Source organism: Candoia aspera, chromosome 15, assembly GCF_035149785.1.
Source record: "Candoia aspera isolate rCanAsp1 chromosome 15, rCanAsp1.hap2, whole genome shotgun sequence".
Lineage (NCBI taxonomy): Eukaryota > Metazoa > Chordata > Lepidosauria > Squamata > Boidae > Candoia > Candoia aspera.
The window spans coordinates 8,792,524-8,818,434 of NC_086167.1; the positions used below are offsets into that span (position 1 = coordinate 8,792,524).

At 44.4% G+C, this 25,911-nt stretch overlaps 1 protein-coding gene across 1 annotated transcript in view; it reads right to left on the bottom strand.

Annotated features, from left to right (window-relative positions):
• Positions 1 to 25,911, bottom strand: part of KSR2 (kinase suppressor of ras 2) — a 165,690-nt gene that overhangs the window by 91,342 nt on the left and 48,437 nt on the right. Inside the window, exon 4 of the mRNA XM_063315334.1 lies at positions 21,814 to 22,321. Coding sequence (XP_063171404.1) covers positions 21,814 to 22,321 — 508 coding nt within the window. The remainder of the gene's footprint in view (positions 1 to 21,813; positions 22,322 to 25,911) is intronic.

Genomic DNA, 25,911 nt, shown 5'->3' on the forward strand with positions numbered 1-25,911 from the left:
AGGAGGAGGGGGAGGGGGAGAGGGAGGGGGATTGTACACATTCACTGTATCCAGCAACTCAGTAAATCCTCTGATTTGTTCCTGCCAAGCTGTGACAAGAGGTGTTTTGCCAGGAGTCTCTTCTGAGTTCCCTTCCTCTCTAGAAGTAACTTAGTAATTCTTACATCAGTATCAGGATGGGGAAAAATATGGATTAAGTGGTCAAGATTGGAGCTCCAAAAAGCAGGGCAAATGTTTGCAGTCCTGAATGCAGTTGCAAGGAACAGGCAACCTGTGACCCCTTGGCTAATTTAAGGAATCCTGTGAAAGCTGGTGCTGTGAAAGCATCTCTCCTGAAGTTCAGAATGCACCTACTGTTTCATCTTCAGGTGTTCCCTGAAGACCTCTCCTTTTGCCTAGGCCATCTCTGTGGAAACATGGGGCAAACTGTTTGGGTCCTGCATTTGATTTTCTTTCCTCTTTTTTCTTTCTTTTCTCTCTCTCCCATATTAATTACCCACACTTTTCACCCCTTTGCTGGGTGTCCTTTTGGCTCACTTTCTCTGCCCTTGGGGGGCAGATCCTGCTGTCCCCTGCATTGTGATCTTCTAACTGTAATCCAGGTGGCTCAAAACCAGCTCCCGCATTCCAAGCCAAAAGTTCTTCTGCTGGGTGACTTGACATCTCAGAGGCCCATTAGCACCACTGCTGCCAAGGTTTCTGCACAGCCATGCTTCTTGTCCACAGGGCCCAGAGGCAGCAATGCTCCAGACCTTTTGGGAAGTTAAGGGGATGGCTGAAAGCTGCCAGTCACGAAGGCACTCCAAGGGCAATGCTCAGAACACAGAGGCTCTTTCAGCCTGCTTCTGCAGAGCAGCCAGGCCCGGCGGAGAACCTGCCGGCTTTAGTTCAACAGCAGCAGCAAAGGAGTTAAGAATCCAAGCTAACTAATGCAAACCCCCACCACCACCCCCATTCTGCTCAACCTGAACTGGTACAAAGCCCCACTTTCTGAAGGTCTGTTATTAGCCAATGAAATTTGGAGGCTGTCTGTCTCCCTCCCCACCCCCACCCCCCCAAAGTCTATAAATCAGTTACAGGAGAAATATTTACCAAGAAAATCATTTCCTAGCAAGCAGTGCTGGTGACAGCTCTCATTATTAGGAAGGATGAGTGATTCTCAACAGAGGTTTTTGCTGACCCCCCTCCTTCCACTGGAAAATAAATTTAGAGGAGGAGGAGAGGGGAATGAACGATGATTTGAGTCTGACATCATTCATCTGTCTGTAATGCCAAAGAAAACCAGCAAAAGGCTGGCGAGTCTGGGTGCAAGAGGGAGAGAGAATGCTAGGATGCTCAAGAGCAGGATCACGGTCTCACAAGTTCAGTACAGTAATGGAGGACACAGCAGGAGAAGCCTTCTCGTGGCATTTCCTCCCCCCACCCAAGCCCCACCAAGAAGTGGGAAAAGTGCTGGAGTGAAACGTAATGGAAAAAAAACCTTGCAACCATAAAGTTCCAAAACCTTTTCTCCTCATTCTCAAGAGTTTCTGAAGGTGGGTATACGAAGAAGAAGAGAAAACCTGAAGCCTTTTTCACAGGGAAGAAAGATGCTGGGGGAATCCAAAAGATGGATGTTAGCCCATGATGGATTTAACATCCAGAGAAAACAACATTCAGCTTCAACTGATGTATTCAGCATGTACTTTGACTCAGGGCTGCAAATCTCAGTTTGCAAAGGCTGTCAAAGAGATGTGTTCTAACTTGAAATATAAGTGCACTGACTCTAGTACATGATTTTGCACATCCTGCTCTGGTCCGGCCACACACAGTATGCTTCCACACAAATCTGATCCCACCGTTTTAACCAGCACCAGCAGGAATGGCCCTCTAAATAGGCATGTCCTGTTGCCTTGATGCTGGACCTGATTTGAGTTGATTAACACATCTGTTGATTGGCTTAGGAGACTTAGCACTTGTCTCCTATCAAGCACCCAAACAGTCAAGGTCATCTTCCTTTCTCTCTACAACAGGTTTTTCCAACTTGGCAACTTTAAGCTGTGTGGACACACAGCTTAAAGTTGCCAAGTTGGAAAAACACGGCTCTACAACATGTAACGCTGTCAGCCCTTTAGGCAGGCAAGGTCGAGAAAAAGAAACAGCAGGGATTCTAAGCGTGCTCGATTATAGTAGGGTAGGATAATAGAACCTTGAAAATGTGCCAAGGGTTTCTCTCTGCCCTATCTTACATCAAACAAAATCAAGGCTGGGTTACTTTGAGTTTCTTTCCCATGCTTCCCACTTTCTCTAAAGAGGTTACCATTTTGCCTCCCCTGCTGTCTTTCTCCTTCCCGAGACATTCTTTCACAGATATAGATGAGTGCACCAGGCACCTGATGGAACACTAAGAGTGCAAAAATTGCTGACAAGCTCATGTATCCCTGTCTATTCTAAGATACACTGGCTTGTAAACTGGTTCTAACTGATTCATAGTCCCTTTAGCCCAAGGGAAGAATTTATATCTAACATAGTGCATGGTTTATAAGTCAAAGATCCCAGTTCTATCCTTGGCATTTCCTATATTTTTGATTGAAATATACCCTGGCATTAGAGAGGTCACTTCAGAATAGACCAGCGTTCTCCAGCATGGGGCCATCCAGATATCACAGAGCTATACAAACATACAGTACATTTATGGAGTTGCAGGTGACCGCAAACGAACTCCTGGTTTTCAGGTGATCTGGTTGTAATATTGGTGCAAACAAGATTGTTTTTTTCCCAATAATGTTGCATATTTCAGGGAGAGGAGGTTATTTTGCAGAAGTGCAATTCGTCATTAAGGAGGAAAATGCATCTTTGGGTGGTGGCTGGCCAACCTGTTCAGGAGATCTTTCAACTAGAATCCAAGGAGCCTGGAATCATAAGACCACTGGTGAGTGAGGGAAAACAGCAGGAAAGCAAAGTGTTTGGGGAATTTATTTGTTTAACCAAGAAACAAAGGAAGTGTAGGCATAAAGGAGAGAAGTAGACTGTGTACATGGAGCCTAACCCATTATATTGAATTAAGCTGAGGATGGGAACTGTGGTCCAGATGATACCGCCTCTTCTTTCGAAGATACATCTCCAAAGAAGAAATCTGGAGGATGGCAGAGGCTGCAGAGGGAAGCTAAGCAATCCCTTTTGCCATGCATCTCATCACTTCCATTCCAAGAAGTAGCAGGAAACACTCTGGCCTGTGCCCTTCTAACATACCTGCTCCCCATCAATCAGTCCCTATTGTCATTTTTCAAGCAGAGCCTTTCGGAACGTGGCTTGACACGCGCTCATCATCTGAGACAAGAGAGGCCATTGATCTCTGGCATTTCACAGCCTCCCTGCTTTAATCTCAAAGCCTGTGTGAATGATCATCTAGCCCCTGCTGTCATGGGCCCATTCTCTCAGCATGTTAAGCGGTATGGCCGACTCCCCGTTTGACTGGCCTGTTTCGGGGAAAGTTGCTGCAGCTCTCCGGCACAACAGCATTTCCAGCTCAGTCAGCTTGGCAGATGAGGACCCTCTTACTGCAAGATACTAGCTCTGCTTTAAAATTCTAGACCTCATGAATGTATTAATGTCCTTGATTGCGGTGCCTGCTAGAAACTCCTGGACAGCAAACAGGTAAGTCTTACAGAAAGGGTAAAAGGATCAGCAAGCTTCCAGCCTTCTAGCCAGATAGCCTCAGGCAAGGAAAAACTGTTTGCAGGCAATTTTCATCCAGGCAGAGGAGATGTCCAGCAGAACAAAGACAGAGCCTCCTTTTCCCCTGAGACACCATAGGAAAGCTATAGGCTGCTACGTAAAAGCCAACTCCCTTTTTGTTAGTACCATATTATAGATTCAATCTGGGGAGCTGTTTCAGGTTTCCAAGCTGAATCAAGTCAGTTGGAGTCAGATCATCCACTCAGTCTGGAAGAAAGGGAGATTGTACATTACATTAAACTCCATTGATTGGTCACACTGATTCAAAAGCATCCCATTTTCTGGGATTCTGGGAGTTGAAGTCCACACATCTTGAAGTTGCCAAGGTTGAGAAACACTGCTCTAAAGTCTTCTGTGGACAGCTGCCTTCCACCCCTCTTCCCCCTTTTATGTTTAATCTACTCTTAAGACATCCCAGTTTGCTTAGAAACCAGCTGCTTTACAACAAGGCCGTTAGCGGTGAGCAGAGATGCTGCTTTCTCACATATATGCCTCCTGAGTTGAACAGCCTTTGGATCCATTTCACAGACTGGCAGATACCCAAGTAAGAAAATCAAAAACTTAATCCCTTGTTGCCAAGAAGACACAGTGCCATGCTAGTAACTAAGTCAGTCTGAGCTTTCTTTCCAACAAAAATGGGTCTGGGGAGAAAGACAAAGAAATTTGGGTAAAGATGGTCCAAAGGTCTCCCCAACCCATTCTCCCCTACTTTAAACTCTTTGCAGGGAATTATATAACGTTTACATTCTAAATTAACACCACCACCAGAGGAAAAGGCTTCTCATAGTATTAAACGGGGTAGCATGATGCATTAATGTTCCTTATTGACTGGATTGCAACAAACCATAATGTTCTAGCTTAAAATTTGCATGAACCCAGCCAATTATAGCTTCTTCAACAAATTATGGTTCAACAAACCACACCTTAACAAAGCCAGGAAAAGTAGTTCGTAGGTCAAAAGACTGCTAGCTCTTTCCACCTTAGTAATGTCTTATTCTATCATTTATAAACATTTTATTTAGCAGCAAATACAGTCAGTGACTAGCAAGTCAAAAACCAGTGAATAGGAAATAAAATACAACAATAGCACAAATAATACAAATAGAAATAAAAGAAAAGCCTAAAAAGAAAAGATAAAAAGAGAGAGTAAAAAAGAACTGATAACAAAATATCAACAGTATCAGGGTAAAGCCAGTATTTTCCTTCCAACTGAGGTAGCAGCCAATAAAAATTTAGCCACTCTATTTGTAACAGTTGAATTCTCTTGTCCACTGAGTCCAGTTTTGCCTGCTCTGACAATTAATGTTTTATTTTTAGATGATGATGATGATGATGATTGATGATGGTGATGATCTAGCCTTTTTGGCTAAGAAAAGCCAGGTGTATGGGGGGGGAGGGAGGGAGTGGGGGGAGGGAGACAGAGGCGTCCTCAGAGTTTAATTCCCAGTCATCCCAACCATGCAGTTTCCTGACAATGTTATAGAAGTCGTTCACTCCTGCCTGCTTGAGATTTTTTTTTTTTTAATTATTTATTATTGCTCTAAAGTGCTTCTTGGGAAGTGGAGCACTTTTTATGTTTTGGGGCCCTTATAATATGAGCTTCTCAAAAGCATCGACAAATCTAGATGCTGGTTGGCTTAACCCATTGTCTAGTTAAGGCAAACCACTTTTGACCATGGGGTTTGACCACATGTGTTAAGGAGCATGTCAACAGGGACTGTGACTTCACCAAATGCTCCAAAATAAATAAAGAAAATCCCAACATATAGGGAAGATGGCTGGAAGCTCCAAGCCAGCTTTTCATCATTTTGTCCAAAGGTAAGGAAAGAAATTAAAGGCATAACTTGATAACTCCTGGTCAGTTAGCCACCAGATCCCAAATGCACATTCAAACAACCAGTTGAAGCCTTGGACTGATGCTGCATTTTCCTTTGCCCCTGCTTGACTGCTGATTACACCCAAAGGTGTGTTCACCTGAGTCTCTTTGTTTAATAAAAGATTGGAGCAATGTACCAAAATGCATCTGCCCTTTGGGCAGGTTGTTCCCAAATTAATTTTATACAGTGGGAAAAATAATAAAAAAAATATGTGATTTAATAGATGGCAGGGGAAAGGAATTTTGTCAGCAAGCTTGACTGGTTTGCAGTATGTTTAATTCAGTGGCGTGCTTCTTTCCAGTGTACTGTGGATTCAAAAAAGAAAAATCTGACCTAAAGGGAGGAGGAGGAGGAAGAAGAGAAGGCAGCAAAGTGTGAAAACAATTCTCATGTAATATAAATTAAGGAAGCTTCTGGATTCTTGGGTGGGGTGACTTTGGAAGGGTCTAAATTAATCCCAAAATGGAGAATCTTCCCCATTTCCCTGCCATATTTGGTAGATCGGGTGTCAGCAATCTCTTCTGGCCAAGGGCACCCTCCCAAAGGAAAAAATGCCTAGGATTTCATGCACAAAATGAGATTTTGGGGTGCAGGTTGCCAGCCTTGTTGTATTCTGAACTGTATTCAAGCTTCCTTTCTGTGATCTGTTCATGAAGGAAATGACAGCTGTGAATCACACTGTTTATAGAAAGGAAGATGAGACTGCTGCTTAGTTCCTTTTTTTTTTTCTTGAAAAGAACTTGAAAATGTCCTCATGGTCAAGGTGGAAGGAGCTTGAGATTTAAAAAACGAACCCGTTGGATGATAGACTTTGGGGGCCAGGAAAGCAAGTGGGAAGATGGTCTTTTTCCTAATAACCAGCCAGCAAGAGATTTGTATAAATCGCTTCACCCTCTGAAGAGGAGCAATCCCCAGTTCAAGAGCCAATGAGTTTGGGATGAAGGAAAGCATCCAGCACCATGCTCTTCTCGTTCTTTTGAGGGATAAAACTGGAAGTGAAGAAATCGCTTTGTGTTGCTTGAGAAAAAGAGGGGCTTCATATCAAAGGCCTGCTGGTTCATTACTGATGCCTTTGCTTATCCCAGCTCCCCACCACCACAGCTAAATTTCAAGGTGGAAAAATCACTGATCTATTATTCCCTTTTCTGTAGCACAAAGTGTAACTTCTTAATGCAGTGGCAGGTTAGATAAAACCAGGAATTCTTTGAAGGGAATATTAACAAACTCAACCAAACTTGTTCCTCCCCTCTTCCTTTTGCAAAGCATGTTCAAAGACAGAAGAGGTGTAGCACGTGGACACTAAGTTTTAGGAAAAACTACACCAAACGTAGATGGAATGAGACCAAATATTGGGTCTGTGAGATGCCAGAAATGGAAAGGGAATGAACTAGGGTACCCTTAACGGAATGCGACATGCCAGCTCTGTAGCTTTGCCCAGTTTTACCAAAATCATGGGCATGGTTGTCGCCAACACGCAAGGGAAGAAATGGGGGCACGTGAAAAAGAGACTCAGAGTAACTCTATCCTATTTATGTTAGGTGTAAGTTGTTCTGAAGAACTGCTTTTGCAGATTAAGATTCGGTTGCATTACCCTACTGGCAATAAAAATCGTTTCAGCAATCCAAGTTGTTCTTCTTTCCTGAATTTGCCAACCTGTTAGGGCATGATATGCCCCATCCCTATTCTGTATACAGAGGCTAAGTAGCTTGGCAGTTGAATGTATTGCCAGCACTGGTGATGGATGATATTCTCTACCACAGTGTTTCTCAACCTCGGCAACTTTAAGATGCGTGGACGTCAACTCCCAGAATTGGGAGTTGACGTCCACACATCTTAAAGTTGCCGAGGTTGAGAAATATTGCTCTACCACATTTTAACCCAGCAGGTTACCTGACAAAGTGCAAAGCACAATTCTCTCAAGCGCAACTCAATTCTATCGAATGATAGGACTTGTCCTCATCACAGTAGCATCTTCCAAAAACAGGAGCTAAGAGGGCTGAAGGCAACCCGACAGAAACCAACTCATCTCTCTATTTCATTAGAAATGATTCCTGAGTTCCTTGGGAGGAAGAGCAGGATTTGCTCCGAAATAAAAAGTGCAAGAAACGCAACATGCAATTTAAACAGGTCAAGAAAAACGCTGGACGATCAGCCTCAGACTCTACAACCTGCAAACAGCCAGGGAAGGACCATACCAGTTTTTTTAAAGGACAGCTGTGCAATAATGAGAATCACCCAACTGGAACCAAGCCGCATGACCATGCAAACAAGCTGTTGGGTCTGATGACTGGTGGAATTCTGACATCTAGGATTAACCAGCTTAGAGCAAAATGTTTCTCCCTTGGAAAAAGGGCCAAATAGCTCAAGGATAAAGCATATAGTTCACATGTGGGAGATCCCAGATGATCTCCTCTTCAAAGTAGCTAAAGGACAGGTGATGGGCAAGACTTCCTTCAAATCCAAAACTTCGGAGGAAGACTAGAGGTGGGCCAGTTGTTCAATATTATAAAAACGGACTTCCTATATTCTTGGATGACATGCAAAACATGTTACTACACTTCATATATGGATCTGGGCTTTTGCCAAGGACCTCCGTGATTTAGGGGCAAGCTCCTGTTCAGACCATCTGATCCTCTTCCCTCACTTAAAGGAATCTAATCTAACTTCCATATCCCCATATACTCATTTTCTATACAGGTTGTTCTTGCTTAAAGGTAAAGGTAAAGGTTTCCCTTGACATTAAGTCCAGTTGTGTCTGACTCTAGGGGGCGATGCTCATCTCCATTTCAAAGCCGAAGAGCCGGCATTTGTCCGTAGACACTTCCTCCGTGGTCATGTGGCCATCATGACTACACGGAACGCCATTACCTGCCCGCCGAAGCGGTAGCTATTAATCTACTCACATTTGCATGTTTTCGAACTGCTTGGTTGGTAGGAGCTGGGACTAGCAATGGGAGCTCACCCCGTCATGCGGATTCGAACAGCCGACCTTCAAAATTACAACAGCACTGAAAAAGGAGGCTTATGACCAGTCCTCAAAGTTGCAGCCGTCACAGCATCCCCGCTGTCACATGATTGCAATTCAGGCGCTTGGCAACCGGCATGCATTTATGACAGTCACAGCATCCCGCAGTCACCTGATCACCATTTGCAACCTTCACTGCCAGCTTCCAACAGGCAAAGTCAATGGGGAAGCCAGCAGGAAGTTGTAGGTTGTGGTCACATGGTGTCACACTTAACAACCTGCACTGATTTGCTTAACAACTGCAGCCAGAACTGACATTGTAAGTCGGCACAGTCACATGACATTTGACTTAACGACTGCGCTGCTTACTGAAAGAGTTGCTGGTCCCAATTATGGTCAGTAAGTGAGGACTGCCTATATGTACGGCATTTCTATTTAACGATGTAAGTCTTCCCCATCAGGAATTTGAAGTGGTATAGTCACTTACATAGGTTCCACTCCTGTGGGAGTCAACTAACAGGTTGTAACCAAACCACCCAGGAAGTTATCTCAATGGCTGGCATCACACATTGTCATGAGTAAGGATGGCGAGCAGGGGGCTCCCATCCAGACTGTCAAGCGCATGCGTAGCACTGATGAATTGTTCAGCCATTCAAAGAGACCCAGATCGGGACCGCCTTAACCCTTGGGGGTGATATGTCTGGGTTTTCCCACGCTTCTTCAGTTTGTTAGGATTCCTGTTAAGTACTAGCAATAAATATTAGAGACCAGTTCCTTGTCTCAGTGTGTTTCCTGGTTGTTAGGACACACATCATGCTAAAACACAATGTCATTTGGTAACTTTGGGTTTGTGTGTTGGGTGAACCTAGCCAGGGTGAAGGCCTCATTTCCCAGTCTGAAAGGGCCTGGAGTCAGAGCAGCGTCCTCACCCCCACCCCAGTTTTGCCAAAAGAAACTGAACATTTGAAACAACAACCAACTCCCCCCACCCCTTCTCCCACCTGTAACCTCCATGCGGAGCTGCGCTTCAGACGCCTCCACCAAGGCCTTGCTGCCTGCAGTGCTCTGAGCAAGCTAGTGGGCAGCCCAAGAAGATCTCTACTGGGGTCACCATGGAGATATAAATTCTCATCTAAATTCAGAATCATGCCTTGACTTTTTAAAGTGGGAAAAGAAGGTATGGCCTCGTTGGGGGACCTAATAGATGCACCTCTCCCTAAGCAGTGGCTTTTTTTGTCTTTTTCTTAGAAACTCCTCTACAGTAATTAACTTTAATTGCATCCACCTATGGAATGGAAAAGGCTACACTATCAGATTTTCCTCAGCCTCCAGAGGTCTGGGAAGAAAGCAGAGTTTGTTCAAAACTCCCTCCCATTGACTGATTACTCCAGAGAAAGCTGGGATGTGATTTTCAACATAATGCTAGGACTCACACATTGTACAAAGTCATAAGGTGGTGGTCTTTAGAGCTGCCTTAAAACATTCTGGGAGCCCAGCCAATTAGGGTTGGTAAACCATGGATTATGACCGGGTAATGCCTTTCTTTCTACTTCCAAAGTCCATAGGAGGCATCACAGTCAATGTCACCAAAGAAGGCAGGCTCAATGTTTTTCATTTTTTGAGAAGGGGTACTTCATTTTAATTTCCTTAAAGAGAAAAAATGAAGTGCATTAAGCACTGGGAAGGGTTTACATACCTGTTTTCTATATTTTCATTTAAGAAAGGGCCTGTAATTGTACTGCCAAATTTTAAGGGTGAAATGTGAACATTTGAGATGAGGAGATTCTGGAGATTTCAACATTGGTAGGGAGCTTCAGGCAGCTCCTCAGCTGCCCATCCAGGTGCTTGGTTTACTGGAGGGGTCACAACATCCATCAGCTCAAAGAACGTGCCAGGATTTGCAGGGGATGATTCCAAAAATGGAAGAGGTCAAGAGTTTCGAGGGACAAAATACAGTAGATGCCTTGCCTTAAGCTCCTTCAAGGCCTAAGTCACAAATTTTGATCTTTAAAACCCCAACCTCTAAAAAAATCAAATTGGGGCCAAATTTTGATCCTGTTTCCCCTGGAGCAATCTGAGAGTCACAGAAGTTGAGTAAGACACAAATTGCACCCTAGCTAAGCCTCTTCCAATCTTGGCTTAGCATATTATGTGACCCCAGTCACAGTGATGCACACTGTGGCTCATATCTGCTCCCAGCCCCAATTCATTGCCATATCTGCAAGAGGTGAATTGTGGCAGATGGAATTAATTTGAATTTGACACACACCCAAGAAGATCAAGGGAAGAGGACATCATTCTTTGCAGAGCAACTTTCAGCTATGCTTTTCTTCAAAATGTCAGAGTTATGAGTGGTCCAGTAAGCAAGGAAACTAAATGTAGGGTGTTCCCATTAAAAAAATGAAAAATCAATAAAAATCAGTTTATTGCTGTAACACCAGTCCATTTGGTTCAGATTTCCAGAGTTTAACACCTCAGGATGTCATGCTTGGATTTTCATTCATACTGGCTTTTGTTTTGCATTTCATAGCTTTCCATATCTCAATAGTCCAATTTGGATTTAACACTAAATCAGGGGTCCACAACCTCTTCTGAGCTAAAAGCCATATCTGGCCTTTGAGGAGTATGTCAAAAGTTATGCACAGTCCAAACCATGGGTATAATCAGAGAAAAATTAATGGGATTGGGACAAAATTGAATTTGACTAAATTGAGTAAAGAAAAATAAACAAAAACCAGTTAATATCTTATTCTCCAGATGCTTAATAATTTACCCTGCCACATTAAAAATTGTAACCTCTGGAAGGATTCTGGGGGACATTCCCCAAGGTTTTTTGGGGTGTAAATTTTGCAGCCTTGTACTAAACCATGCACAAGGATGGTTTAGGGGACCCCAGCTTTGCACATTCTTGCTCTTTCATACAATAGAAAAGCAGAACAGAAGTATCCATTGCCCACTTCAGACTAAACAGAATTTCGCATTATGGTTGAAATGTGGGGAACATATCTATTTAGTTCATACAGACCGGGTTCCTGAACTACCATTAGTCCCTGGCTTGTTTGGACTAACCAAAGTTGGAAAACAAACATCTGAAAGAGGTTGATGAGACATCTGCAAATTGCTTAGCTGAGGCTCTGGAAATCTGAACCAAATGGACTGGTGTTACAGCAATAAATTGCATTGACTGTATTCCAGCTGTTGCTCATAAGGTCAAGGCTTGGAACATTAGTTACCCCCACCAAAAGATTCCCTGGTCCTTCAGAATTCCCCAGTCCATAATCATCAACAGAACAGTAATCTGGAAAACAGACTGAGAGGAAGCACTGGTAATAAAAAAGTGCCTTATGACTTCCTCGGGTCTTTTTAAGCATTTCATGGGCACTTAGTTACTGATAACCAATCAGCATCAAAGCAGAAACGGAAATACTAATTGGACGGTTCTGGCATGCATTGCTCAAGAGAACCAGCACTGGGCCATTTAAAAGTAAACGAAAGGCCTTTGATTTGTGACAGCATAATGAAATCATCAACATTTCCATCGATCAAAGCATCAGATGGAGAAACAGACAAGACCATTTAGTACATGTGCAGGCACACACTGCATTCTACCAATCAGGACAGATCGAACAGGACACTCTGCACTAGAAACCATCAGCTGGGTATCTGGCAAACTTTTTCGCTCCTTGGCAACTTACAATTTATTCTGGATAATGAAATAGCTGTGGGGTCTGTACTGGACTTGTGAGCCTGTGTAAACCATTATGATCTCTTGGATTAAAAAGTTATTAAGTGCTGGGTGAGTGTGGTGGAATCTTTGGTTCCAAGGTCCAGCTTTGTCTCTTGGGTCTCTGTTTGAGTCCTGGTTCCCTTCCAACCACAATCCACGATTTAGGGTTTCACATACAGGCAGGCAACAAAAACTTAAAGTGGGGCTTAAACCTAAGCCTGCCTAAAAGCCATTGTTCTCTGCACTTAAGAACAGGGTGAACAGCTCTAAGCAGGTTAAATGACAGCTCCTGCATCTGATTCCACTGGGGAGAAAAAAAAACACACTCCCCTTTTTAATGTGCTAATCATTATCCTGAAACACTAATGGGATTAGAAGGCAAGATTCAGTGGCTGCCTCCTGAAAATCATTAAGACCTATTAGAATAAATTAACCTTCATCCTTCCACTGAGCAACTTCTGAGTCCTTTCCAAGCTTCCTTCCTCTCAGTACAATGGCAAGGAGCCCTGACTTGAACACTGAAGAGCGCGGAAGCTCTTCAATGTTTGTTCTCTCTTCCCTTGATTAATCTAAGTTAATAAACTACACAGCCTATGGGGAATGCTCCCCTTGCAACCGTGTTTATGGCAGGCTTGTGCCACGCTAATTGTAAATCAAGGTAGTCCAACCTGAAGTGGCAGGAGTCCCACTGGATTCCTAGGTCTAGACAATTGAAATAATGGGGGGGGGGGAGGCCTCAAAGGCCCCCTTCTACAATTAGCAGCTGGACATGCTTGATTACCTTCCACCCAGCTTGTTCTCCCAGAGCCGCACTTCGGCTCACCTGAAATGTTTAATTACAGAGAAGACAACGGTGACAGACAGAGAAGATCTAAAACTTCCCCTCACATACACAGACATCTAGTGAAATTGCGACACCGCTTCCGACCCTAGAGATAACTTACAGGAGAAGAAATGAAAAATCCGTCTTGTGCAGAAAACAAGAGAAGTCGAACCGTCACTAAAGTTATAGGGACTTGATGCTTGATTACTATGGGAACCCTCAAGGAGAATCAATAGACCAAGTATATATGCCACTAACACCTAAGAGGATTCCGCAGGTATGAAACGCAGAATGCCCATTTTTTAAATTCACTTAATGTCTAGTTGCCAGAAATGCAGAGAGGTAGCTTACAATCATGTTAACCCGTGGAAACAGGGCGAATTCGTCGTAGAACAAGGCAAGCAGCCTATACAAGGTTTTTATGTTTGTGAAGGACCTGTCATGAGTAAGGATGGCGAGCAGCATTTCTTGGTTTTCTGAAGACATTTCCAAATGTCTCTCCTTAATTTCTTGTTCCTCCCTCTTTCGATGGGAGTAGGAGTTCGTTAGGATTGATGTCCTAACAGCCAGGAGCCACGCTGAGACAAGGAACAGGTCTCTGGTGTTTTATTGCTGCTACATAACAGGAAAATCCTAACAAACTGAAGAAGCGTGGGAAAAACCCAGACAGGTAAACCCCAAAGGTTAAGGCGGGCCCGATCTGTGCCTCTTGGAATGGCTGCCCAATTCCTCAGTGCTGCGCATGCGCTTAACAGTCTGGATGGGAGCCCCCTGCTGGCCATCCTCACTCATGACAGGACCTGTGAACAGGTGTGTTCCACTGGAAAGAAATCCTCCTCTGCTCCATTTCCATAGAGCTGCATATTTTCAAGGTTTCATTCATTTTCACCTCTGCAGGCTCTCTACAGGTCTCCTAGCCAATTCGTCCCCCCATTACTGTTCCTTGGCTCAGGTATGCAGTGACACTACCTATGTATGCCTGCCGTTATAGACAGAGGAAAAAAGCTTTCCTCAAATCTTGCCAGTGTTACCGGAAAACAAAGGCCCAACACTGGAGAAGCTGATAAGGGATGAAACCACTGAGAACGCTATGAAATTCCACAAGATTAGGAATGAACCAGCATCTGTGGTCTTAATGGATTAGCTGCTTGTGACAGAAGAAAGACTAGGGATTAGCAGCTTTTGTGTTTTCAGAAGGGTGTGTGTGTCAGCCATCATTCTTTGTGAATATTAATTATAATCTATGCCAATGATGCCACTAACTAATGCATCCAGGCTGAAATCTACATCTTGAAATGACAGGCATCAAGCTGGAGCACTTGGCTTAATTTTAAAATGCTTTTGCTTCCTATTCAATCCCCCCCCCCCCGCCCTCCATAATCCCTGACACTTTGGTATCGTCTGATCAGATGAGCACTGAAGACTCTGAATGCTTTTAATTCTCTTTGGAGACTTTTGGCTTGGTCCTAGTTAAAGTACTCCTTGACAAGAGAGTTTGGTTTTGTTATTCTCAGAAACTAGCTTGGCTATCGTTCTTTTTTATGAGCTTGTAGAGAAGGGCTGTCCACGTCTGTTCCCCATCTCCCTTCCTGGCCCGGGAATTCTGAGAGTTGAATTCCACCCATCTTAAAGTTACCAAGTTTGAGAAACTCTGCTCTACACATTGTTGGAATACATCTCTTGCCTCTGTGATCTCTAGAACTGAGAGACACAATCCAACTTTACGGCTTTCTTGCGTCCACTGAACCATGCTTCAAATTATTTTTTAACATCAAAAAGACAACCATCCTTTATCCTTATGGTAAATAAAGCCACCGTGGTTATTAGTCATGCAGGGAAAATGGAATATTCAGATCTAATGGCAATATCCTATTGTGTGTTTGGCTTCTCTAAGACAAATGGGAATGCATTGTTGCCCTCATGTAGAGCCAGGTTGGTGGAGTGATTAAAGACACCAGGCTAGAAACCGGGAGACGGTGAGTTCTAGTTCCGCCTTGGGCACGAAAGCCAGCTGGGTGACCTTGGGCCAGTCCCCCTCTCTCAGCCCTGGGAAGGAGGAATGGCAAACCACTTCCAAAAACCTTGCCAAGAAAATTGCAGGGACTTGTCCAGGCCATCTCCAGGAATCAGACATGATTGAATGGATAATTTTTTTTAAAAAAAATCCTTCTGCATGGTGACGATGGCTAACCAGATGCAGTAGTAGATATGGACCTTGGGATTAACCTGGCAGGTTTTGCTATGCTGTACTTAAAGTGGGAAAAACTGAAATTTAAATTCCTGATAGCTGATTGGGGCTAGAACACTAAGACTTTTCTAGTTTGCTCATTTAGCAAACTAACTAGCTCTGCTGAACATATAATCTGCTGGCTCAGAAGAGTCATCTTCTCTAGCACCAAGGAGTTCAAAAAAACAGGTCATGAAAGTAATGGCTGGGTTCTTTCTTTACATAAGATTGGGTAAACCATTGTTGGCTGCATCTGATCAGCATACTAAGCCATAAACCAGGTTTACAAATCCCAATGACTGGTTTTACATAGCATGCCAAAGAAATGATGTTCTAATTTAATACCATGTGTGGAACACAGACTACTAATAATCCTGCTCCTCCTGTTTGCCCCATGGCAGTGCTGCCCTTGAAGGGTCTTGCAGGTACCCCTTCTCCCCAGCAAGATTGGTTTTTTTCCCCCCCCAAGAAGGGAAATATATAAGAAAAGAGATTGCTGAGAATCTTTCTGAAAGGACAGTCATAAGGAAAATAATGGCTTGAGGTGGAAAGATGCAGTTGTCATGAGATTCTCCCCGCCCTCCAAAATCCTGCTGGCGTGGAACAGTTCATTAGGAGGAATGGATCCCTTTTCTTTGGAGGTGCCACATTTCGACTTAATGAGCTGGCAACCCTATCAATGTATTGGAGTGTGTGTCACTGCTAGGCACAAGTGGCTAATGTGCTGTTTTCTACTCATTAGAGATAAACTGATTCATGAAATTGAAGGCAAAAGCTTCATTGCCCTGAATCTCATATTTAGATGGCAGCACAGGGACTGAAAGAAAAAGGACAGCTGGGCAAGTCAGCTTGGTGATTGCTGTCTGTGGAGTTTCCACAGGTCCCAGCTTTGACCTTCTCAGATAAAACAGACCTAGTGAAATACATTGGTCTCAACAAGTGGGATGAGTCTTATCTTGTGTGGTTCCAGTTCAGCAGCTTCTTTCCCAGTGGTATTTCACTTCTCCTAACTCAAAATAACACTGGGTAACATCAAGTAAGGTGAGTCAGAAGAACAGTCTTCCAAATCAGACCAAGGGTCCATTTAATCCCACATCCTTTTTCTAACACTGTTCAACCATATGTCTGGGAAGCCAACAGGTTGGGTATGAAGGTGATAGCATTCCCCAGCTGTTGTCCCCCAACAGCTGCTAGTCATAAAAGTTTTTCTTTAAGCCATACTTCGAAGTAAACGCCACATGTTCCAGAGGTATGAATTCATGAAAATATTCCAGAGATGTAAGGACTCCAGCATGTAGTCCTGAAGGGAGTCAGATCAAGTCAAGGGACCCTCAGGATCCTAGACAGAGCCATTTAGACCATTAACTCCACCCCCTTCCTTATTAAAGCATCCCCAACAGATGTGTTACAGTTTGGACATATCCACAGAAGGCAGCTCATCCCTTATAATCAGTTCCACTGTCCAACTCCTCCTACATTTAGGAAGGTTGGGTTTTTTTTCCTAACTTTCAATCAGAATTTGTCTTCTTCTCAGTGTTCTTAGATTTTTAGGAAAAAAGTCAGACACATAAGCTCAAGGACACTGATCTCAGGTCAGCACTGAATATTTTATGCATGTCTCATAAGTCAGCATTCTGCAGTTAACACAACATCTATCTAAAGTGAGCAGAGAATCTGATATAAGTAGGACACAGGAACAAAATAAGCTGACATACTGAGCAAACCTGTTTAGTTCACTACTGTCAACCCTGCCCAGTAAGAACTCTCTAGTATTTCACAAGTGAGTTTCCAGTTCTACCCGGAGATGCTGAGAACTGAACCTGAGATTTCCTGTTGTAAAGTATATGATCTGCCACTCAGCTATGGCACATCTTGTGCAGGCACAGACACTTTGCATCCTTGGAAATGTCCTTTTGTCCTGCCTTACCAATGATTCTACCATCCAAATCACAGCACAGCCAAGAAGGTAAGAGGTAGGATAGCTGATGAGTACAAAACTAAGCCAGAACAGATTCTGGAAGCACACAAGTATCAGCAAATGATGCTGGATCACCAGTTCAGGACCATGGAAAGCATCTCAGGACCATGCAGCTAACATAATGGTGGATTCTCTGGATACTGGTCCAACTCAACCTCCTCAAGTATCATCAAAAGCTTTTTAAAGGGATAATGAGTTTTGAATGGAAGGGAAGGGTTCACTAGAGGAATCCAGGTGGTAACACTTCCCTGGAATGTTGGGAACATGGAATAGGGTAGAGAAGTCCTACCTGAAAATGAATTACTTTGATTCCCGCCCCCCCCCCCCCAGCTACTGTCATTGGTAAGAACAGTTTCAGAGATGTCTCAGTTCTAGACCATGATATTCACCATTCTCTCCAAAGATGAAGTGTCTGCATGACTCAAAGTTAGCATATTCTTATCAAACAAGATTATGTCTCTGTATATTTTGGACCCCTAAGAATCAATCATAGGGACGCAGTGGCGCTGCGGGTTAAACCGCTGAGCTGCTGAGCTTGCTGATCGAAAGGTCGGCGGTTCGAATCCGCGTGGCAGGGTGAGCTCCCATTGCTAGTCCCAGCTCCTGCCAACCTAGCAGTTCGAAAACATGCAAATGTGAGTCAATTAATAGGTACCGCTTCGGCAGGCAGGTAACGGCGTTCCATGTAGTCTTGCTGGCCACATGACCACAGAGGAGGTGTCTACGGACAAACGCTGGCTCTTCGGCTTTGAAACGGAGATGAGCACCGCCCCCTAGAGTCGGACACGACTGGAGTTAATGTCAAGGGAAACCTTTACCTTTACCTTTAAGAATCAATCAGAGAACAATGTGAGTCCCTCTGCTGATTGATTCCCCCCCCCCAAAGTAGTATGAGCCCCCCCCATCGCAAGTAGTACTGAAGGCTTCAGAAAATAAAATGCGAAAGTGGGTTGGGGGAGAGAAAAAAAAACAAATTAAGCAAATTCGGAACAGCTCAGATCATCTTATAGGCAGATAAGAGACTGACAATAACAACCACTAGCCTTTTACTGAAACAAGGCTAATATATATTGCTAATTCACTTTGCTTCCCACCTCATAAGACCCTTGGGTTGAGGAATAAAAGTTAAGCGCTTCTCTCCTTTTCACGCTTTTATTGCTCTAGCCAGAGGTCATTAAAAACAGTTCAAGATAATCATCACAGAGCCACAAGTCTAATGGTATAGTTTAACATACCATGTCAGATACAGGCTCAATTCCACTAATTAAGACAAAAGTGTATCTCACAGGCAGTGCAACGTATGCTAGCACGGTCTATAACCAGAGCAGGCAACCTGCGGTAGTAATTAGTAAAGGTAAAGGTTTCCCTTGACATGAAGTCCAGTCGCGTCTGACTCTAGGGGGCGGTGCTCATCTCCGTTTCAAAGCCGAAGAGCCGGCGTTTGTCCGAAGACACTTCCTCCGTGGTCATGTGGCCGGCATGACTAAACAGAATGCCGTTACCTGCCCGCCGAAGCAGTGCCTATTAATCGACTCACACTGGTGTGTTTTCGAACTGCTAGGTTGGCAGGAGCTGGGACTAGCCACGGGAGCTCACCCCGCCACGTGGATTCGAACTGCCGACCTTCCGATCGGCCAGCTCGGCAGCTCAGCAGTTTAACCTGCAGCGCCACTGCGTCCCTGCGGTAGTAATTATGTCAGCCTAATTTCAAAAATTGAACGGTAAAACTCAATTATAAAGGAGATCAGCTGAGAGTTCTGGTAAGGTAACCATGCTTCCCTGCATTCTGCTGTCAAGGGAGAAAGAAGGCATCAGAAGGAGAAAATGGATGGGAGAGAGAAAAGACGAAGGGGTCGCCCACCGCTTGCTTCAGCCCCACCAAGGGAATGCCGCCATTGGCAGAAAAAAAGACAGCCCAGCCCTGAGCTTTAATATGACTTTTGCTCTGGATGTATTTACGATGCCTTTCCTCGTATTACTCAAGACAGCTCACAGAAATAGGAAAGTACAACTCAGTAAAAACAGCTTACTAGGAAAAGGAGGAAAAAAGCACTCAAGCACACCATAAAACACTTCAAAGACAACTGCAACAGGAAGTGACATAACAAAAATCTGTACTGAAAAGAACAGGATGACAAGAAATGGAGGAAGGATTACAGTGGAGGTTGTCTTAGGTTCCTGGAAGGAAGGAAGGAAGGAAGGAAGGAAGGAAGGAAGGAAGGAAGGAAGGAAGGAAGGAAGGAAGGAAGGAAGGGAGGAAATAAATATAACAAAACTTTTTTTTTTTAATCCGTTCACTCATGCCCGATTCTCGGAGGCTGCCTGGACAAGTCCCTGCCATTTTCCTGGCAAGGTTTTTCAGAAGTGGCTTGCCATTGCCTCCTTCCCAGGGCTGAGATAGAGGGACTGGCCCAAGGTCACCCAGCTGGCTTTGTGCCCAAGGTGGGACTAGAACTCACGGTCTCCTGGTTTCTAGCCTGGCACCTTAAACCACTACACCAATCTGGATCCTTTTTTTGATGTCTTCAAGTCAGTCTTGATTCCTGGGGATTGCCTGGACAAGTCCCTGCAGTTTTCCTGGCAAGGTTTTTCAGAAGTGGTTTGCCATTGCCTCCTTCCCAGGGCTGAGATAGAGGGACTGGCTCAAGGTCCCCCAGCTGGCTTGGTGCACGAGGCAGGACTAGAACTCACAGTCTCCCGGTATCTAGCCTGGTGCCTGAACCACTACACCGATCTGGCTCTCTAGAAGTCTGCATAAAAGTATGGTATGCAAACTATAAATCCAGTCTCTGAAGACAAATAGGTTTCCTAAATAGGAAAGTGTTAACACTGTGGCAGGCAAGAAGTGGGTAAGACTAAAAGACACACACACACAATGGATAGAGAGAGTTACACAACAACAAAAACATCCTGTAGCAGATGAGATGTCAGTTCTGTTCTCATATCAACTCTGACAATGCTTATTTGTTTAGTTACACAGTTTATATCTCATCCATTTCCACTAAGTCTGGGTGGTGACATAAAAAAACCATAAATCTCATTTAAAAAAAAAACCCAAACCAATCATTTGAAAACAACAAATGTCCTAAAAACAGCAGGTTGGGACAGACTCATCAGGACCTCATGGTGTCATCTGCCAAGTTTTCCAATACAATGCACGCTGCCGTTTGCCAGCCTTGCCTTAGAAACAGGCCAGGCACTAAGCAAAAAAATAAAGGGACACATAATTGGAAAACCGAAATGTCAGTATTTGAAAACTTAGAGAGGGACATGACAGCCTACCAGGACGTTGGTACAAATAAACAGTTCTTGAACAAAAATTTCCAAGGGAGGCTTCAACATGAAACAGCTGAGCTACAATGTATCAGCTCTATCTTTTATGGCTTGTGAGATAAAGATTTATTTTAACTTTACCTATCTGGGCTCACCCCTTTGCCGCTGGATGAACATTACCACCCCAAAATGTTTCATAAATGGTCGTAGTAAATAAAGGAGTTCTTCATTCCCTTCTGACCTCATTGTTTACATCTTAGGGAGTGGAGGGTCGCTCTTTGAAAAACGATGCTATAGGTTAGTCAATAAGGGGCCAAAAGACTGGATTATCCATTTATTAAATCCCTGTGGTTGCCTCGTCCAATTTAAGAAGCAACTGAAGTGGCTGCTCTGTCTTAGCACAGAAAAGAACCTATTGAGATCAACCTAGGACAGTTCCCCCGCAGCTCTGTGCCAGTTTCTCTGTGGAGAACCTCTGGCCTCTTCTACCCAGAATGCCGCATCTTCAGACTTGCTTTGCTGAAGCACATGTTTTACTGAAATGGGGCTAATGCACCTCGCCAATTCCCTTTTTTCGCAGCCTGGTGAGATCTGTTAGGGTGAGGAATAAATGTTCCTCGTTCTGAAGGCCAAGCTTCTCCTTGCCAACCAGCCCCTGCAGAAAAGTCTAGTGCAGCTGCTTCAGCCAAGAGGTAGCAGGAATGATGGTGCTTCTCACAGCTTGAAGCCATTTTTAAGAAAGAACATAACTAGGATATAGGGAAAGCCCCAGGTTACAGCACGAAAGCCAGAGAGGCTGCCCTGAAGGTTCCCTAGGGAAACTTTGGATACTGGCAGAATCCCAGAATTTAATGAGGCCATTGAGGTGATAGAATACAGTCCCCTGCTCAATGCAGAAATCCACACTGAAGCATCTTCAAGAAATTCCCATCTGACTGCTTGAAATCCTCCAGGGAAGGGGAATCCCCCACATTCCTAGGCCATTGGTTCCCTGCTAAACTGCTCTTACTTTACAAGGTCTTTCTTAGCTCAAGACTTCCTATAACTCAAGACCAACCCTGTGAGCAGAAAGCCTACAATTCAACTCCTGCATCTTTAGGTAGGATGCCTGAAACCTTGAAAACCTGTTGCTAGGTTCAGTTTTGACAATACTGAGCTAGCTAGGTATAATCTGGCATAAGTCCCCACCTTCCTGCCGCCAATACATTTGTTTTCGTTCCACTTACTTGGGTGTGTGCGACTCGTCCACCCGATTGCCTAGCTGGAACTCGTGAGACTTGCTCCGATGCAAGACAGTGAAGCCTGGGAAGAGGTGAATCAGTTTCCGAGACGAAGGGGGCGGTGTGCCTGGGGGTTTCACTTTGTTCCTCCTCCTGACTGGTGGTGTGCCTGGAGCAGTCATGGTGGTTATTATGTTAGGGGTGCACGGAGGAGTGTGGGCTGCATGCCGCTGGCGTGGGGAAGGGGGCAAGGAGTGATGGCCAGATTCCAGTGGAGGACACAGTCCTGGAAAACCTTCCACAGTTAGCCTGTCCATGTGTGTATAGACAAGCTCATGGGACAACGTTGGGTGGCAGTAATGTTGAATGCATTTGGACTTAGTTTTGGGACTCAAAGAGAGATGAGTTCGGATCCACTGCATGGATTCAGATTGGCACACAGGGCTATTCTCTTTGCCAGTCTCAGTCGTTGTTGGCCACTGGATGGTCCAATCTTGCTTAGAAAGACTACCTCCTGTGGGGGGAAAAAATGGAAAGAGAAGTAGCAATCACACCCACAGTCTGAAGCACTGTCCCACAGCACCTGCTCTGACAGAGCAGATGTGCACTATAATTTCAATCAGTTTTAAATTGACTTAATAAGCAAATGTAGCCAACGGTGCTGATCTAGAAATTGGGCTCATGTGCAGTTAGGAATTAGAGGGAGGGATAGAAGCTACAGAGTCTTAAACCAGGAGACATTGGGGCATAATATCAAAATGTGTCTTCCAATTCCTCTATTTTCCCCCTTCTTGGAAAGAAGCGTCTATTTTGCTCTCTCATTTTCATGGGACACTTTAGAATATTTTGGGGTATATTTTTAAATTTTGTCTCTGGAGGTTGGAAGAGGGTGCTGATCTTGTAATTTTCCGTTAAGTCCCTCTTAATACTCTGCAGTGTCCTCTTTTGGCTACCCCTATTTCCAATCTCACAGGAAGAGGTTCATCCCAATGAAGACTAAATGCTAGGGAGGTTGAAGACTGACGGAGAGAGGATTGTACAAGAGAATTCACACACATGCCTTGGTCACCTCATCATTAAGGCACCAAGCACCCCACCTGCATAAAATTTACCCAATTTTAATTCTTCAAAGGGAAACTTTTCAGAGCAATTTCTTCTTTATCAAATGGAATTATTAGAAGTGCCACAGCAAGACAAAACCCTGCATGGGATGTACCACTGACAGACAGCTGAGGAGGCTGACCTTGGGAAATCCTACAAGAGGCTGGAAAGGGCTGGACTACAAGACCGCACTCAGGCACTGATCACAGCAGCACAAGAACAGGCACTCAGCACCAGATCCACAGAAGCAGCTCTACCCCACTAGACAGGGCCCGAGGTGCAGACTGCGCAGAGAGGCCTCGGAGACAGTCCAACACACAGTGGCAGGGTGTAAGATGCAGGCAGGAACAGCGTACATCGAGCGGCACAACCAAGTAGCTGGCATTGTGCACAGGAGCATCTGCAGTGTACGGGCTAGACCCCCCCAAGTCCAGATGGAGATTCCACAGAAGGCCGTGGAGAATGACAGGGCTAAGATCCTGTGGGACTTCCAGATCCAGACAGACAGGCAGGTACTGGCCAATCAACTGGACATTGTGCTGGTAGACAAGGACCAGAAGACAGCGGTGGTGATAGATGTAGCAGTGCCAAGTGATGGCAACATCAGGAAGAAGGAGGATGAGAAGCTGGAGAAGGACCAGGGCCTGAAGGAGGAACTGGCGAGGATGTGGAAAGTGAAGGCCAAAGTGGTTCCAGTGGCGGTAGGGGCACTCGGGGCTGTGACCCCCAAGCTGGGAGAGGGGCTCCAACCGATCCCAGGAGCCACATCAGAGCTCTCTGTCCAGAAGAGTGCAGGGCTAGGAACAGCCAAGATCCTGCACAGAACCCTCAAACTCCCAGGCCTCCGGTAGAGGACCTGAGGTCGAGGAAGACACCCATAGGGGTGAGAAGATAATCTATATATAAATCAGCATAGTACAGCACTACATCACACAGTCACATACGTTGCCAGTCCTGTGTCTGGTCAGAAAAGAATCAGATGGAATCTCACTTCATTCACTGTACTTAATAGAACTCATCACTCTGCACGAGAGAGGAGCAAGCTCTTCCCTCTTGACACTTTTGATCTGATTTCTCTAACAACTCACACATTTCTTTAAAAGGTAATATTTGCATTCTAAAAAGGAGACTCTCCCAGCTCCTCCTTTTTATTCCACTTCGGCTATTAATTGATCGCCTTGTTATCTCGGCCTCCTTTTCAAGGCAATCAATTTATTTCAAGCTCTCGGGAAGGGAGAGGAAAAGAACAGAGGCTGAAGACAGAGTAGGAAGGAGTTGATTAAAAGGAGTTTTTAAATAAGGCTGGGAGAAGAGAAGAGGAGGGAAGTGTCTTGTTGTAATAAAACTGCTGATTTTAAAAAAAAAACAGCTAGGGTCTGGGAATGAAAAAGATAGTGGTGCCATGATGGTAGGACTTTAGGGCAAGATCCAAACAAAGCAATGAGGAGGCGGTAACTGTTAATATGTTTTCTACTACAGATTAAGGTTACTATGGTAACACATCATTTTGGCCGGGTGAAGAGGTTGAATTTAATTGTCCTCTTTTCGGATGTTAATTTTTGCACCTGGGGAGAAGAACTTGCCTGGACTTGTTTTAGTTTCAGTTTCCCTTCTGTGTAGGCATGTAGAGAGTTAAGCAGCTCTCACTGAGAGCCGGTAAATATGTTTGCTTTCTGTAAATAAAATTATTTTTATAGAAATGCCTGGTGTGTGACTTTTCTGATCTCTCCTGGGCCAAAGGCTTTCCTAGCAATCTGCTAACAGGTTATGGGCCCAGTAAGCAGCCCAGTAAACCCACTAAGAAGCCCAGTAAAACCCCAGAGAGAATAGAGAGATCAGCTCCACACCTCACGCACAATTTAAAGGCAGGCAGCAAAGACCTGTGAAGATTTTCTTTGGAGCCGCCTGGAGATTTTCCAGCAACTGCTGGTCTACAGGACAAAGAAGCTAGCTGAGGTGACTTGCAAAAGAAGGAAGAAGCCATGGCTACCTCCCAGCCCTCAGCAATGCCTCTGGAGCACCTATCAGAGACCAACTATTTGAATTGGGCCCTGAAGATGGAGATGTATCTTCACAGAGAGAATCTTTGGCTGCCAATTGGTGAGCAACCCCCCCCAAATCCCAGTGCTGAATGGCTTAGACAGGATGAGTGGGCTAGAGCCACCATTATCCTGGGAGTAGCTGAGGACAATCAGCTATTCCTGTGTGAGGTATGCAGTCTGCAAAGCAACTTTGGGACACTTTGAGAGACTTGTATGTAAAGGCAACAGCAGGGAGTAAAGTTACCCTGACAAAAAAGCTGTACAAAGCCTACCTTGCAGAAGGAGATAGCCTTCCTGAGCACCTGCATTATATTCAGCAGCTGTTTGTTGAGTTGCAGGAGAGAGGAATGGAATTTACACCTCTCACAAAATCCTATATCTTCCTGTCCTAACAGCATAATCCAGCTTCAAAGTAACAACATAATTCAGCTTCAAAGAGCCCTCCCCCTTAAAAGGACTATGTCCAATTTAACATTGATTAAGCAGCGCGCATCATGCTTTTGCCTCCCATGAAAGGTACCATAGGAAATTTCAAGAACTAAAAGGGGCTACGGGTGTAGAGCATCAGAAAGAAAACTCATGGAACACCCAGAACTGAAATGATGGAAAGCAAAGATTCCTTTCAGTGAAGCCATAATTATATTAAAGCCACAGTTGCTGGATTCATGCAAACATCTCAGCCACAAAACATGGTTTACAAGCCAGAAAAGATAGATCCAAGGTTTAAGCCAAAACTGGATGAAGGAGGTTTAATGGTCTGTGGGAATGACCTTGGGAGACAGGAGGAATTGCTGCAGACTGGGCAACCAGCATGTAAAAGGTATCTCAGTTGACAGAAGAAGGGGGCATGGGGGAAGCATTTCAGAAGGAACTTTCCCTAGTTTTCCAGAGATTAAAAGGAGAAATATCTTCAGTCTTGCAAGATTTTGTTAATGGAACCTTACAATAAAGGTAGAGTTGG